The 18,013-nt window shown below is 38.7% G+C and overlaps 1 protein-coding gene across 1 annotated transcript in view; it reads right to left on the bottom strand.

Moving 5' to 3' along the window:
• The window catches only part of CDC73 (cell division cycle 73), a 99,870-nt gene that overhangs the window by 59,978 nt on the left and 21,879 nt on the right, over positions 1–18,013 (bottom strand). The window contains exon 10 of the mRNA XM_032191879.1: positions 10,581–10,645. Within this exon, the coding sequence (XP_032047770.1) occupies positions 10,581–10,645 (65 nt within the window). The remainder of the gene's footprint in view (positions 1–10,580; positions 10,646–18,013) is intronic.

The following is an 18,013-nucleotide window of genomic DNA, read 5'->3' as shown; positions in this document are numbered from 1 at the left end:
AGAAGAAATCTAGGATTCCAAAACAAGAATTATGTGAAATTACAAGTACAATGAATTTACAGCAACTACATTTAACAAGAAGCAAATCACATCACTACCACTTTGCTTACTCATGCAATTTTGCTTCACACTTCCTTTTTAAACCGATGTGTAAAAGTATGTCTGTTGCTTATGCACAAAACCCACTCATACACCTTTATGTAGGGAAAGTATCTGCTTTTAACCTTAAAGAGAAAGGAGGAGCAAGATATTCTAGTTCCAATAGCACATCTTAAGTCTTCTAAAGCAGCAAGCCAACTGAACAGATCCTAAAGCAGTCTGCCAAATGAAATGATAACAGAACATGAAATAAAACCATACTTAGTTAATATTCATTCTATATCAAGTCTAACCAAAAGCTTTATATACTAGCTAAACAAAATGGGTATTTGTGGAGAAAAAAAAAAAAACAGTTCTCAGTTATTTATCAATTTCTATCAAGATACCAACTACTTTATATAAATTTTATGTTTTGGACAAACATTACCTGAAATATTAAATACTGAATATTAGCGTGTTCATTTAGGAGAAAAAGAATCTTTGAAAATTCCTTTTACACTTTAGAAGAAAATCAATGTCTTAATGTGTAATCAACACCCTTAAGAAATACTATACTATTCATACTATGTATGTATCTGTGCACAATCATTAGAAACCAGATTGTTTTGTAGGTTTTTTGTTGTTGTTGTTGTTTTGTTTTTTTTGTTTGTTTGTTTGGTTGGTTGTTTGTTTGTTTTTTTTGCCTGGTATCTCCAGTGTTATGTCTCAAGTTGTACACTCATGGGGTTCGTTTGACTTAGAAGATCCCCAAACCAGATTCCCCCCCAGGAAAACATAATCCCTTAGGAAATAAAATTAGGGCAAAAAATGAAGTGACGAATAAAAAGTAAGGGCATGTACATGTAAATTCACACACACAGGTCTCCTTTACACTCCATGTCTTCATGAGGATTTCAGCAGAATAAAGACCAAAGAACCACCCTTCCAACAGCAGCCACAAGTATTTTCTGCAGTAGCATATTACTCAGTAAAAACAAATGTAGCTCCAGATGGCAGCTCTGCAGATTGCAATCATAGGTATGTGCCAGAAGGTATGATCAGTATTGCCTAAATGCTAGTTGAGTGAGCCATAACTAATGCAGAGTTCATTTACATAGTCTTTACAGTCATTTACCTAATGAGAAAGCCTATGCTGAGAGGCTGTGCCCAAGACCAACAGTAGCAACTCTGAGTATATCAGGGTTTTAGGTATAGGTTCCTCTTATCAAAAGTAAACAGAACACATCTAAGCATCTCAAAAGTGACAAGCAGATCCAATTGCAACACCGTGTGGCTACGTAAAAGGCACAGGCATGTTAACACCTTGACTTCGACAGAACAGTACAAATGCAAACAAGTAGAAACCAAAACGTGGTCTGCCTTAACTGAATATGTTCTCAAATCATGCAAGAAGAAACTGTCTTAAAGGCTTCAAAATATCACCTATTTTGCTATTCTGATTGGATTTTTTCATTAGTGGTGTTGCACTGTGGTGAAATAGTGCTGAATGACATAATCTATCCCTCAAAAGACTGCAATCCAGGGTTCTTACATTAGCATTTCATTAACACTTGCCTCCAAAGACCCGTCTGTTTTGAGCTCTGCAAACTGTATGTGCTCAGTGCTGAGAAAGTATTATAGTTCTGGCATCTGAATACATAAGAAAACCACAAAAGACCTTCTTATGACATATTCCTTGTAACATGCTCTTGTAATAGCACGGTAACTTACACCTGTGAAGAAAGCCTCCCATTCTAAGATACCCTCTGGATAGATTCAAACACCACCAACCACCTATTGAGGAGAGGTCTACATAGGGAGAAAAAAACATAGCTGCAAGAAGAAGGAAAGAAGGTAAATCTTTAAAATATTAACTCCAAAACAAAATCTACAAGTTAGAACAATAGCCCTTAAAAGACATTCAGGAATGGCCTTGACAACATGGAAAAATACAGAATTGATGAAAATAAAAAGCTCAAAGGAAAATTTGCTCTGGCTTCACTAACAACTTGTAGTAAGGACTTCGAGTCAGATGTACACAAGACTGGACTTTGAGGCATGTTGCTATAGCTAGGATAACAGTAAACTCTCCTACCTTCCATGCTCAGAAGAAGGTTTGACAAGGATACTATGATACACAAGTACTCCAAGCAGAAAACTCATTTCCACAAAAATAAAATGAATCATATCTTACTCCAATAAAAGCAAATAACCTAGCAGAAACGTGTCATATGGCCTAATGACAACAGTATAATCTCAATAAACAAACAGAGGATATCTTCCTTCAGTCATCTCAGATTAGTTACATCAGCCACTCAGCTGATCATTAAATATTTGCAGTTACCTCAGATGAGTTACATCAACTACTCAGCTGATCATTAAATATTTGAGCTGCAACTTTGATTTAGTTACTGTATCATAAATTGAGAAGCATGTTGAACTTCAAAACTGCGTTACAGCTCCTATTCAAAGACAATGGGATAGTAACCCATAGACTGGGAGGGAGAAAAGGGGATGATAAAATGAACTTCTGCCTTCTGGTCCTCCATCTGTCACATGCTCACTTCCACTTCTTTATTCTTCCCATCCTCCAAATGCCCCTAGACCCTGTCTCCAGGGACCCAACGGGTTCTCTGCCACTACCCTTCAATTTCCATGAAAACGAAATGAAAACATCACTAAGACTATGCTAAATTCAAGCCCGAGCTCCTCATAGCAGGACCAATGCCTTCTGACATGCTGTCTGAACACTCAGCTCACTGCTATTTTGCCTTGCTGGGTTCTTAGCTATTACCAGGAACTATTTAAGAAGGAACAGTGACAAGAATCATTACAATCCAAATTTGTTAAAGCATTTAAGAATTTCCACCAGAACAACAAACTGTGCTGGAAAAGGCTCTGACCCCAATCTCTTAAATAATTACTTATTGCAGAGATGCCTCAGTAAAACGTTAAAACCTTCACAGTCATCTCCATTGTTAAGGACTGTAGGTTAAAACATTTTTTTTAATCTTGAAATTCCTTAGGAAAGGTGCAGAAGATCTATATACCGTATTCAAATGTCGTGAATAAATTTGAATGCTACCCAACAGCTAAATTGTTCTACCTCCATTAGAAGAAATTTGATGACAAACTGTCAACTGACCACGCAGCTATTACGTATTCAGTAGATGTTTGGAGATAATCTGTGGAAGGAAATACGTTGACAATACTGTTTAATGTATAAGCTGTGTGAAGCCTATAATGTTTGATTGGTCAGAACAAATAGGACAAAGTATAAATGTCTGTAGCTCGAATTCAGCTAGTGTCACTCAGCAGTGCTCTATAAAACTTTCATTAACAGGTATTTCAGTCAAATCTTAATACCTGAGAAAGACATTAAATTAAGCACCTGTGCAGGATTCAAGCAGAAATTAGACCACATCAAAGAATACAGAAGTAAATTCGCTAGAAATTTTTATCTGGGGCCACATTTCCAAATAAAGATGTGTCCTGGAGCTTTTGGAGAAGATCTGTGCCCTAACTCAAAGTGTACAGGACAGAAGGGTTTCGTGAAGGGACACCCATCATGCTAGAAAATAAGCCAGTAGCATTCAGCCTCAGGTCAGGTCAGGTCTAGCAAGTCATCTTAAAATTCATACCAAGAGTTTTTAAGACTCTCAAGCTTTTGTACGTAAGGCTCTCTGGATGTCTGAAGTTCCACTTCAATGTATACTCAGAAATCCTCGGAATTCTCATACTTTGCACTCCTCCATTTAAATCCCTCAAGGACCTGACAGGCATACCACAAGCACACTTAGCACGCTGACATAATCAAGTTTTTACACTGCACAGCGACTTCAGACACATTCATTCAATAACAAAGCTCGATGGCTCAAGGCCTTGCTCCCTCTTCTATTCAGCAGCACACTGGCCAACACTGAAATGCTTAACTTCCAGATGTGTCACTTGTTATACAACATCCACGTTTTTTCTTGAACTGCAGTTCTCGGTCTCAAAATAAAAAACCTATTCTGAGGAACAAAACAGGCAGTTCTATTGTATGACGCAGTACAATGGCAAGATATCTTGGCACAGATATACATGATTTACAATCACTGAGAAAATGAGTGCGGCATTGTTCAACCTAACGCATTTTCTTGAAAGCAGCAATTGTGCATAATTTTCTTTGGTCTTTAACAACTTGGCTATTTACATTAAAACTTTTTAGGGGAAAGTAATTTAATGTTTGAAACATGACTGGGGCAATGAAATGCCGACCACTAAAATTGCCATATGGACCTTTGCCTATAAAATACAGTGATAGTCCTTAGGAAACTATTGCATCCGCTCGTACTAGAGTACAGAGATACAAGATCAAGGAAAGGGCCTTCCAGTCTGCTGTCCCAGAGCAATTTGCGAGGGTAGGAAAAGTATGAGGTTGCTGGGAGCCTACTCTGGTGAAACATCAGTCTCCTGCAATTTCTAGCTCAAGGATTTTCTAAGTTACTGGTTATGTTCTAACTCTTAACCCTGGTGGACCAAGAACAGGTGGTTATGTCCGATTAGTTACAGCAAAACACATGACATGAAAAAAATGACAACTTCAATGAAAGAAAAAAAAAAATCTCAACCTCAAGCATCATTTGCAGAACGCTCTTACAATAGGCAGGTATTACCACGTTCTCCTCACCCTCTCTTGCTGGTTAAAAGCTGAACGGTATCACAGCCGCTTCACTTTGTGCACAGAGCACGCAGGGTGCTGTTCGCCCCGGGAGCCAAGGGTGTGGGCAGGCTGACCTTATGCTGGCATGCAGAATAATGACCGGCTTATGCACAGGCTAAATGAGAACTCACTCCGCTTCAGATGGGGTTTTGAACACTTTCAAAGAGTCTCTTGTTTTGCTGACTCCTCCTTCGACAGCACTCCTTTCAAATATTTTAATGAGATAAAGATATGGCATATAAAACTGGTGATGTAAGTAGTTATCTCTCCCCAATCTAATATTTGTTTGCAGATTTTATTTATTTTTGGAAGTGCTTTTCATCTGCATGTTGAAAGACAATGTTCAATTCCATCATATGCTTTTGAAAAGTCATACCAGGTTTCGATACCGAATCACACTCAATTGAATTGAAAAAGTCTCACGGATTTTCCACCTTACAGAGTCATAGCCTTTTATATAGAACACGTGTATACACTATATTGACTGCTTCTGCCCCTGCACATTTTCTCTCCACTGGCCCAGTATTTAAAGTGACAGAAATTTAGCCTTTCCCTTCATTCTAACATACAAAAATCACACCAAATTATACCAGAGGTTAAAAAACTTTCATTTAAATTATTAAAGTCCCTGATACTGTAATATACACAGAAGATTCTGGGAGCAGTAACATACTTTCTCAAGTTAATGCTCAAAATCTGAGACCGACATCTGAGACTGGTGGAAAAAAATGCTCCTGACCTTAAAGGTGCTGGAACAGCCCTCCAGTTCTCAAATTAAGCCTGCACGTAGTGTGGCTTATGTAGGAACACTCAGCAGTTAGTAGTTTTCTGTCAGGACCATGTAATGCATTTGATTCAATTGTAATGTGTTCATTACAGTGTTGATTTTGCTTGATTTTGAATCATCAATACCCCCACATGTTTACTCAGGATCATTTTACAACTAAAAGATTACTGTAAAGCCTGGCAGTTTACACTGGAAAGCCAAATAAGTGGGTTTTGAATTTGTAGCTAAAACATTAACACAAAACTCAGAAGCACTAAAAGCTTGCAGGGAACTTCCTAACAGAGACAAAACTTACATGCTTGCATGCTGCAGAAATTCGCACTGGAGTTCGCTACAAGCCTGGTGCCTCCACTGACACCCTAACTCACTAACTGTGCTGATTCTTCAAGCGTAGCCCAAAGTACATCGCCTCAATACCTAAGAGAGCTGTTGTATCCACCTGTTTACAGCACACTAGAACACTAAGAAAATGAAATGCCAACGGTATATCTGGTTGCATACACGTGCAGATGATCAATGACAGATTTCATTAGTTGCAGCAAACAAAAGACTGACAGGGAGCTTCTGAGCTTCAGCAGCTATGATTACCAGAAGGAAGCACAAGTTAAATAAGGGGGAGCTTTCCAGCAATTAGGAAAGGCAAAGTAATTTCTGTAAGGCCCTACTGCAGTAATATGCAGATCTGATTTGCTTGCATCCAAGTGTATAGCAGCTCTGAATCACAGCTGATCATTAGTCAGGATTCTCAGAGCTGAAAGCAGTGGAAATGATTCCGCAGGGTATCAGTCCATTGCTTTCTTTCATATTAGTTATAAGTATGAAAACTTAAAGAAAAAACTGAAAGGCGGGTAAAGCAACCAGTGTCTAAACCCCAAGTTACTGTCACGGAGAGAAATATTACTTGTATACACACAGAGTCAATACAAAGCACGCACTCAGCTTGCAAGAGGATACACTTCAGCGCCAATCTATCAAATCCAGCTTTATCAGGCACATATGGAACCAGCATTTTCTCCAGTATCCTAAAACAGGTGCAGACAGCTAGTTTGGTCTGATGTTTATTTCTCAACCCATACGAACAGCTAAATACTTCACACATCTCAGTGACAGCGACCATTAGCCCCAAATGGAATTTCGTTATATATAAAAGAAAGGTCACTTTCTAGGCTTCCACTAGATGACACTGGCTTAGTCTCAAAGGTGGCATTTCTCTTTAGTCAGTGAAAAGCAGACAGATAATGCCCTGAACAAGTCAAATGTACACGAGAAAGAACATATTGAGAATATCAGTTCCAAATTCTCACTCACCATTCCTTCACATCCTACATGGTACAAAATATTAGCATATTTCTCTACCTCTTATTTGATCCATTTCAAACAGTAAACTTTCCTACTTTAAAATAAAAAACCCACAGAAGCTGTTCTGCTCTACAGGGGATTATGCTTTTGAAGTGAGGCCTGCAGGTAGACCTGTAGGTCCCTACAAGTCTCCCAGCAGAGTTTGCAACATGAACTGCTGGGTACCTGGAGAGCAAGAGCTACTGTCACTAGAATAGAGGCTTCTGAAACACCACCAGCCCAGGCAAATGGGAAGTGCCACGGGTATTAAAAAATGGCTCTCCGAGAAAGATGCCTTGTTATAAACAATTCCAGGTCCAGAATAATGAAATCATGGCTTCACAATAAAAATTCATTAAATAAGTCAGTTCTTCCTAAGAGAAAGTAAGTGCGCCAATTAAGCAAAAACCCTGTTACAGGGAAGAACTGCCAGCAGCACAAGTTATTTTAGCTGACATTACTTCAAAAAAAGCCCACCATTCACCATCTGTTCTGGCACAAATTTTGAATGCTAAGAAAGTTTTCAACATCACTGATGAAAAGAAAGCAGTCAAATGCAGAAGTTTGTTTTGCTGTTAAAAAGAACAAGCATCTAGGACAACTCACATTTCAGCAAGAACAAACAAAAAGCTGAAGCTCTGCACATTTCATAAAATGAATTAAAGAATTAGAATATGACATGCAATGCCAAGTAGAAGACACGTAGGGAAGATAACAGGAAACAAATAAAAGATATCTTCAAAATTTTAGGAGAGAGGTAGATGGGCAACTCCAGACAATGGGTCAACAATTTGCACTCCAGGTAGCAATCATATACCTATAAAGTTTTTCCAGTTGCTAACAAAATCAACACTTTTGCAAGCTAATGGCTCCATCAGCCTTTTAAAAGGAAGACTAGCCTGAACAAACTGTTCTGTTCCAACCAAAAAAAAAAAAATTAAAAAGGACAATGAGTAATAAGGAAGCCAAGAGAATCAATGTAACAAAGAGAAAACAACAGCATGGACAAATGGTATTACAAATAACATTAACGCTCAGATTAACCACCATGCTAGGTTAAATAATCTCTTCCAAAACTCTATTCATAACCAAATGGGAAACTAGACGACAATACAATAAGAAAAGGTGAGAAAGAATGAAGATGAAGTGAAATAGCTAATTCATCTATCTCCAAGTGATATCTATACTTTCAGAACCAGTAAGAAGTTTTTAATAACTTTCTACAAGCTGCTGGTTCTCACTTGGAAGACTACGTGAAGTTTTACATCTCTGTGTTCAAAAAGAAAGGAAAAAAAGAAGTTAACTGGATTAGCTAAAGAATGCTCAGATGGGAATTGCAAGCTCATTTCCCAAGTAGACTTGTTTAGCCAAGCAAAATAAAAAGTTTTAAAAGCATGACTGGTGTCCACAGTACAATGGAAACAAACACTCCCCAACAAACAGAAAAGCTACTTAACTTAAAAGGAAAACAATAGCATAGAAATTAGCACTTCAAAGTTCACTCACCATTCATCTGGAAATGAGAGGTCCAGACTTGGAAAACAGCCTCTAATAAAGAGCTACACCTAGCACTTCAAGTCCATCGAGATGTTTGATGAATACTCAAAAGGCGTATTACAAATACCCTTTAGCATGGGGATAGCACACAAGACATAGCACACATAGGATGCCATTCCAATCTTATTCTCCATATTCCTATGATTTAGTAACGAGCATTCAGACTTTTTCCATTTCACTTTTGGGGAGAAATTTTCGATTTCCTCCTATATTTTCTAGCATTAAAAACAGGAACAACCCCTCCCCCCCAGAAAGAGTAAAAGCTTAATGCAAAATTTGCTAACTAGTAAATTAAGCATTCTGCACAAAACAACTGTCTGAGGATTATGGGTTAGGCCTATGTAGATCCATCACTGTGACAAAGTTTAGACAAAAACAGATGAATACTTCTGTGCCACGTAATGAACAGATTTATTTTACCCCCCTTTGAAAAACAAAGTCAGTGTGTCACCGCAATTTATGAATGAGGTAAACATCTAGGGCAACTTTTTAATAGTCTGTAAAATAAGGCTTCAAAAAGCCCTTATAACTTTTCTTGGAAAAATGCTAAATGACAGATGGAGTTTTAATATTTCTCATGACACCAGATGATATTCTATGTGCAGTCACGCAATACCTCTTAAACAGTTATTCCAAAAAATTCGAGTTTATGTTGCAAAAAGGTTTATTAGTAATTTTTTCTATGAGTTATATCTGCCTCCTTAATGGCTGGCACCAGCAAGGACAGCTTAATTCTACCTCAAAACTTCAGGTGCTATACTGAATATACCAGCTAGGTTTCCTAAAACAAAAAGCTAATTATTTTTATGAACTCCAACAAACATTTTTAAAGTTACTATGCCATTTCTTCACTTTTAAAATTTTTTATACTAACATCTCAGTGTTAGCACAAAACATGTTACATCTCAGCTTTTCTACTTTACTATAATCCTGCTTTTTTCCTCCTTTCATAGGAGGATTTAAACACGGCCTATTTACTAATTTACAACAATATGAATAGAAACAAACACATCATACCATAGAAATCTGCATCTAGTGTAACAACACAGCGTAATCCCTCATAAAGCAGCCTTAAATCACGCAAGGGACAAGAACAAATCTTTGGAAGACATCATAGGTTTTTCCCTCTCTCTCAATCAATTCCTGAATTCATCCACGTTCTCTTTTAGAAGTAAATGGATTCCCTCCTTAAAATGTTACCATACAATTATTTTAAATATTTGAAGTCTGGATGAGGTTGGGAAATGAAAGACTTAAGCAAAAGCTTTTATCAAGAAGAAAAAGTTCTAAATGGTTTTAATAAATTTACATTCAAGATACTATTTTATATTAGAATTAGGAGTGCAAACTAGAAGTAGTGCATGGATTTAGGAGAGTGTTTAGTGCTGCCAATTCATCAGATTTATATAGGTACACAGATGGCAAAAACTTTAATGAGGGCTCTACATTAGTTTTGTAGCATTTGTCCTACTTACCAGCAGATCAAAACAGCATTAGCTTGAGAGCATTCAACCCATTTCCATAAAAGCAGAGAAATATTGGCAAGAAAAGAAATCTGTTCGAGGGTCTCTCTCATCTGTACATGTAACAATTCCCACTGACAGCATTGCAAACTTATACAAAAGAAGTCCATCTCACTAAGCCAGAAAGTTTCAAAGCAGTAATGCAGGTTAAATTCCTCTACCACTAAATAAATTTATTGTTTTTAAGCACAGAGTAAGAAACACGTCAATATTCCAAGATCTAGTTTTATTACTAAGATTTCACAAGTATAGTTTTATCACTTCTGAGTATGAAAGATGTCCTTAACAGGCATACAGAAGGCTGGCAAAAATATAGTCATACAGTCTTAACATAATCAGTCATAAAGAGGCTGCACCTCAACAAGACAAACCTGCCAGCAAAGCGTTCCCATTACCTTTTGACTGCAGACAAACCCCTTGAACAAAATTCTCTAAAATGCAATGACCTAATCAAAACATTTTTACCTTGTCACAGAGAAAAACATTCATTAATTCTATTAGTCAACTGACGTGACCTTCCAGAGCCTAGGCAAGGCTGACAAGACATGCATTGTTTCCATAAAACATATTTAAGGCAAGACCTTTAGCTTACCGTTACAGACTTCAGAGTCATTCCGTGATAGGTACCCATGGTATCGATTTTAAAGCCTTCCGTTTCTGCAAAACAGAAGAGTCTCTTGTAAATTGTTCTGAGCATAGAGACATCATGACTAAACAGACAACATAAGAAGTATCGTTGAAGTTATTTTTGCAAGGAACGTGTCTTGGTGGTGGTTCAGTTTAGGTTCTGTTCATACTACAAAACTTGGTTAGCATTTAAGAGAGCAGTGTTGTCTTCAGGCAGCGCTCCATTTGGTATTTCTGCTTTCAGTAACCAGAGTAAGCTTTTTCTGCTGCATGGAATCATTCAGAGGAAGGATTTATATTTAAATATTTGCAAGAACGTGAAACAACATGCATGCAGTCTCAGAAATTCTCTTTGCTAAAAGATGTAGAAGCAGCTAGTTCCCAGAATGCATTATGATGCAACATATTCACAGCTGTATGAATACAGAAATGTACTTAATCAGAAACTGGTATACCAACTGACTATAAAACCACGGACACTTAATATGATAAACCCACTTCTGCAGTGCAGAAAAGCAATAATGTCATTATCACGATACATAAAACAGAAACCACATAAATTCACACTACCAGACTAAAAGTGATGAAAAGCTGTGTTTTTTCTTTCCTTTTCATGGAGCACTTTTAATCAGGCTGAATATATGCTAAGTGACAGAAGTCTACAAGTGCTCAGTGACTAAGCTTTCTGCTGCTAGCCTTCTGGGGTTTGAGAAGTCCTTCTCTCTTCCTATTTTCAGTACTAAGTCAGCTCATGACTACTGCCACTGGAATTTACAACGAAACCTTTTTCCATTTGTACATTCCATAATCTCATGCATCTGTTGTCAGCTGGTTGGCCCTACCAACCAACAGCTCCAGTAGTTCATGCTTAAAATGACAGGACTACTACTAATCACCAGGGATGGCCATGAGAAGTCATCAGCATGGTTTGTGGTGGTTACAGCAATGCAAGCAAAGCAACTGGCAGCGCAGAGGCAAACACATCTGGGCTGCCACACTGTGGCAAGGTATTGCTACCCAAGCAGAGAACCTGGTTGCTAAAGCATGCCACATAGATGCTCAGGTATTCAAGAGTCAACCAGCAGGTGGATCAGGCTGCTAAGACTGAATTGGTTGCGTGGATCTACACTGGCAACATAAGGGTGAATTATTTATAGCTCAGTGGGCCCAGCAAGGCAGAGATGCAACATATTAGGTGGGCTCATGATTCCTCAATCATGAACCTGACTGCACAGGTTGGCCATGATTGTGAAACACGTGCTGCAATCAAGCCAAGCAGTTCAAGCCTCTCTGATAAGGAGGACAATGGTGACTGCAAGCATTTGTCTATGCTAAGCAACTTCTGTGCTACTTCAACTAGACTTGAGTAAAGGTACTTGATGCTTGCAGAAACCCTTACTGAGAACTGGAGGATCATTGCCTTTTGTTACATCATCTTCACACTATGCAGCAGCATAAAAAACTTACAAACCAAAAATAATGCATAACCAAGGTTAATTCTCATACTTGAGCCTACAGACTTCCAAGAAAAATATCAGTTTTTCAGTACTGTTAGAGCTTCTTGTGCTTACCCTGAGTAAGTTAAATTGAAACCTAGACAACCCTGACAACAATACAGATGGCCCTGGGAAGCATCTATCATTGATCATCCTTTCTTCCTTTAGATGAAGATTATCATAGAGTTGTAGGAAATGAGGCAGAAAAGTTCTCCAGATTTTATTACTCTCCAGTGCCTACCAGAAGATACCAAAGAGTTCCAAACTGATCATACTTGTCTCACCATAATGACAGTTATCTGCTTTCTGAACATTTTAGTTTTGCCTCCTCTTTTTTTCCCTTCCTCCTTAATTATATTATCAAACCTACCACCCAGCAGAGATGCCCAGTCTTACTGACTGGATCGTGTTTTACTGGCACTGCCCACCATGTCACAGGCTGTTTCTCCATCTCACAGTACAAATTCACCTTTGCTCCAGCCCTTCTTTGTCTCAGCTTCCCAAAGCCCTCCCTTCTGCCGGACTTGACATTCCTGAACTATGCAACATTGATTTTGAAGAAGCAAAATGCAGGTACGTACAGTCATGAGTTTCTTTACACATTGAGCCTCAGCACAGGGCGAATACAGCTGGACTCGAGCTAAAGATAATGAAGTTTCTTCTGCCCAGCCTTTCTACAAACAACAGTTTTCTCACTGACTATATAGGTCACTGCTTCTAGGCAAGGAACATATTAATGTTTCAGGAGGTGCCTGAGGCCTTACAGAATACGTGGTAGAGCTCCCTTCAGTTGAAGGGATGCTTTTGCTGACCTGGAGTGACACCAATCAGAGATGCATAACCTAGAATGACAGCTGTTTGGGGATTACGGATGATTACCAACTGAGGAAACTTTGCCCTCTCCAAATTGGCATATTACAGGTTCTTCTTACCTGTGACATAAGAGGTTCTCGACTGTTTCAACCAGACATCTTTCCCAAACTCCGGGATACAGACACCCCTTAACAAGACCAGCAAGCAGCACCCCCCCACCATGCCTGGCCTGCCCGCTCCTTTCCTCTCAGCATAAACCTTGCTTCTACAGTTAATTAGTTCTTCACATTTGCTCTCCATTTCAGGTATCTTTCCAACAACCTGTTTCTTTGTCCCTGTAAAACCTTGCATTCCTCCTGAACTAAATATATAGATATACACACACAACAAGAACTGTAACTCAAGTCTCCATCAGCCACGCAAAGGGAATAAAAGCCCACAGAGCCAGCAGCACAGTTAGAAAATGAAATCTAATAACAAAGGGGAAAGAAGCACCTTGCAGGGAACAAGACCCTGTTCAACCACAAATGGTTTCATCTTCTGCAAAAATCTTAAGTCTCTCAAAAATGTGTCCTGGTTCAAGGAGCCACAAGAGCCACTGAATGAGGCCTTGGATCTCTCTGGTTCCCTTCTCCCAGCCTTGTGCTTCTCCCTCCTCCTAGCAGGAGGAGTAAACAACTAGGATCTGAAGAGCCAGCTCTTGCCTCAGGCATTAGAGAGTGGGCTCTTAGCCTGCTGTGTATTTCCAGCAGGTATACAGGCCTTCCAATGCTATTTAACAGCTACTTAGGTGCTAAATAAAACATTTCTGATCATCGGTAAACAATGGCATAGTGCCTTTTCTTATTGATTTAAGTCTGAGAGAAGCTGAATGGGCCAAGTAGAATGCAGGTGCCCACTTTGATTCCTGCAAACAGTCGCCACAGCCACTATGAGATCTCCTGGGGACTCCAGGGCCTGCTACCTGCAGGTAGGGTGGGATGAGCAGAAGAAACCACCTCCTCAACAGCCCACCAGCTCTCAACTTCCCTGCCTCAAACACTTAAGCAGCTGATGAATGAGTTCAGCATTGCCAGCTTCCAGATAGCCACAGCAACCCTCTTTAAACTGACAACAGCACAGACATTCTTTGCTCAGGCTATTTACCTTGTGATATTCTAACAGTCAGCCACTCACTGCACTCAATTGCAGAAATAAACACCGGGAACTGCAAGAGCCCTGTCACCGTACTGTACGTTCATGCCTTTTTTGAAGGTCTTCATCTCTGCACAGAGCTACATACAGTACCTTCAGCTCCACTCCCTGTACACAGCCTGCGCAAAGCAGGGAACAAACGTTTCCAAGTCAGGAACTCCACAGCTATGGCTGCATTCCCACTTCAAAAATTACTGAGGCTGTTAGCCAGGTTGCTGCAGCTGTTTGTAAAAGACATTCAAGGGCCAACACAGAAAGAGGAGCGGCATTTCTTCCCGAGCATTCTCCGAGGGCAGCGCCTGACCCCGACACAGCTGCTCAATAGCAGCCCTAGGACACAAGAGGACCAACAGGTCACAGTAAAGAAGAGCAGAACACAGAGCAACCTGGAGCACCAGGGGACGTGACCCCAGCATACATCAGCATAAAAGCTGTACCATACGTACTCTAACACCACCAGTGCTACGCGTTTCTTCTTCTATCCCTTCTTCAGCGGCTCAAACCTGCGCTGCTGAGTCATGCAGCAGCACAGGCATGAAATATAGATGCCTGGCCAAGAATTAGTTTGCAACTCCAGTTTCAAAATCGTACTTTCACCAGTGGCGATAAAGAAAACCACAGTTAAAATAGTAAGTGTTTGGGAAGAAAAGAGACCCTTTAAAAAGAAAAGCATCATGATGGTGAAACTGCAGGTCTTTGTTTTTCAACTTTGAATTGGAGGCAGAACAACCGCTAAAAAAAGCTATGTAAGAGTCTTCAATAACTTGGATTTTTTCTATAAATTATGAAATAGCTAGGCAATCATACAAACTTCATTTAGGCAAAAAGCAGTCCAGATTTAATACTTCAAATACAGAATAAAGAATGCAAGCAAAACCCAGCGTTAACTTATAGTGGTAAATGTATTACAGCTTTTTCTGTTTGCCAAATATAATCAGTTTAATAAACATAAGCATTGTTAAAAACATCTTGATCAAGATATGTCTAAAACCTGCATCTCTAGAGACTAAACACAATAACTACTGCATAATCAGTTCTATTGCTTCAAAACAAACTGTCACCAGCTAACATTAAGACTAGCTTTCCTTCTCCAGTCACTGCATGTATTATGATCACAATTTCGCAGTTCAATGACCCAAAAATTCTCTAAAGAATCATATACTTTCCTAGCGTGGTTCATCACTAGTTACCTTTCTAGCATCACCGTGCATCAAACTGAGTGCCTTCTCTCATTTAGAAGAATTAGACCTAGTAATGAAAATATGCACACTAATGCATCAGCTTATTGGACTGATTATATTCTCCATCATGATGCAGTCAGATGTTCCATTTCCTCACATATGAGTATTAATGCTCAAAGTGCCTTCCATTTGCTCAGAGCCCACTGCTCTCTGTCAATCTAGGTCACCAGACATTTTGCTTCTGCACCTGCTGCAGCTCTAGCCATCCCATCCAGGTGTAAACTTGAGCACCAACACGTTGCCTAAGAATAACAGTTTTAAAAAGGCTTGCTTCTTGAAGGAAGTCTAGGCAAACAAACAGTTTGAAGGAATACACCTCTCCAAAGCTGGAAAACTCAAATAAAAGACTTTACTTGAATTGCCGATGAATAAGATTGAATAATCACTTTTTTTTTTTTTATCTGTATACTTTTCAAAACAGATAATAGCTCTGCAGACTGCCTGGAAATGATTCACTACCCCACTTCACACCCATGGCAATTAAGTCACTGACACCAAATTTCATTCTACAAAATAGTTTACTGAACACTCCTTTTCAGTACTACTCCCTAACAAGTAAAACTGAAGTTTCGAGCCTAAATTTCCAAGTTTCATTAGCTAGAGCTTACAAACTTCTCGGTGAAGTTCATCTAAAACAGTTTAATAACAATCTTACAGGTAATTAAATTCAAGTTCTTAAAGTGTCACAGTATTAAGAAAGCCACAACACAAATATGCGTATATTTTCCACTACCGAATAGACACATTATCAAAGCACCTGGTCACATAAAGCCAGGAAAGAGAGAGAGCACAGAAGTGATCTATCACAAGCACAATCTACTTTTTCCAAACGTGAAGCTCTTACACATTTTCTGCCAAAAAGAAACAGAACCCTACAACCTCAGAAATGAATGCAGTAAGTATGTTTAACAAGTTAGTCAAGTTTCAGAACTCTGGAACTCTTACTACCCATTCTCCTACAGGACAGAAATCACAATTTAAAAGATATACTTAAAATGAGACAAGAAAAAATATTTACTGTGGTCCAGAGTCTCCTCAGTTTTAAACATTTCTTAGTTATCTATTGCCTAGACCTAACACTTCACACTTGTTTGAAATTGACGTACTTCTGAAAAACTGTACCTATGTTTGAAAATCCAACAATTACAAGAATAATTTCAACATAAAATGACAATAGCAGGAAGTCAACAGCAAAGCTTTCCTGTACAATTTGGTTAATTATTCTTTTCACAATTATGGAATGAAATCACGTGGCTGTACAGCAAGCCCCTCTCCAATTTACACCAAATAAGACTAAAAATAGTGGTATTTTCACCATGACTGACTTCTATGTTGAAACCTTAAGAAAAAACAACAATGTGGAACATTACTAAAGGGACAAGACTTAGAGCAGCACAGAGAAACTTTACTTTGCTGCCTATACTGTTAGATGCACTCAGTGGGGCAAGAATTGGTACAATCGGTACATTTGAACTGTTATACCTGGGCATTAATTGATTTCTCCACCTCTAATTTCACACTGTCCAGTATAGCTATTTACTTTAAGAAAATCACTACAATTTCCAATGAAGGGTAAGAAAAACTAGTTGGCAAATGCTCAAGTACTGAAGACTACAAATTATGAGAAACAAAACCGAACAAGTACCAGTAGATGTATTTAGGGGAGGGTTTTTTCATTCTTTCCCATTTCAACACAGAACTGAACACAATCAGCTACAGTACAGCACGTACATGGAATACCATGCAAGTTCTCTGATGTTTGTTATTCACTTTCCCCAAACAGAAAAAATGGTATTAACTTTGACAAAGCAAAACACTCTGCAAGATGCAAGCTGAACTGCTCATCTGTAATTTACAGTAGCATTTAACAGCACGTAAGCTATTGCAGCCGGAAAAGAGCGCCCTGAACATCATGCATATGAAGCTTCATTAAGGAACAGAATGATTTTGTTTGATAACAAGAATGAAGAGACAATACAAAAGTGTAGAAGAATTTGCCTTGCCAATCTACAAGAAACAAGAAAACATCCGACCACAACAAACACTATTTGCAAAACCGAAACAGAGCAAGACAACAATACTAGAACCAGAACTTAAGATGAAAAAAAGCAAGGGGGACAAAACAAATTCTGATTTAGAAAGACTAATCATTACTCAAGTTCAAGCTTCCACTCTGGCTTAAAATGAATGAAAATTCTTAAATATTGTAGATTATTTCCATCTTCTCTCTAGAAAGAAGCTAATATTTTGCGCTGCTGTCATTTTTTTCGTTAGAGACACAAGGTAGTAACACGATTACTGAAAGCAACTTCTGAAGTAATTGTGTTTGTATGAGGAGGGGTAACTTATTTCATTTGATTCCTCTAACATTCATAAAACAAAACAGTAGATCTGCAAATATATTTATTAATGCACATGCTTCCCCAGACAATTTTTTTCAGCAAGTTCTGGCTCTAAGCTTTCGGTTTGCTTCCTAAATGGTAGAAAGCATTGCTAAGAGATAATATTTTTAGACTTGGTTACCCAGTATTACCACTGGACAAAAGCTATCTTTAGGCACAGCAATAACTTTTTTGGTCTTTGCTTAGGTTTGCAAGCAACAGCACAGAAAAGCCTACAACCCTGACTTTACAATTCATTGATTTCATTTCCCT

The sequence above is a fragment of the Aythya fuligula genome, chromosome 8 (assembly GCF_009819795.1).
Source record: "Aythya fuligula isolate bAytFul2 chromosome 8, bAytFul2.pri, whole genome shotgun sequence".
In the NCBI taxonomy this organism is placed as follows: Eukaryota; Metazoa; Chordata; class Aves; order Anseriformes; family Anatidae; genus Aythya; species Aythya fuligula.
This window is presented reverse-complemented; position numbering and strand designations above follow the sequence as displayed.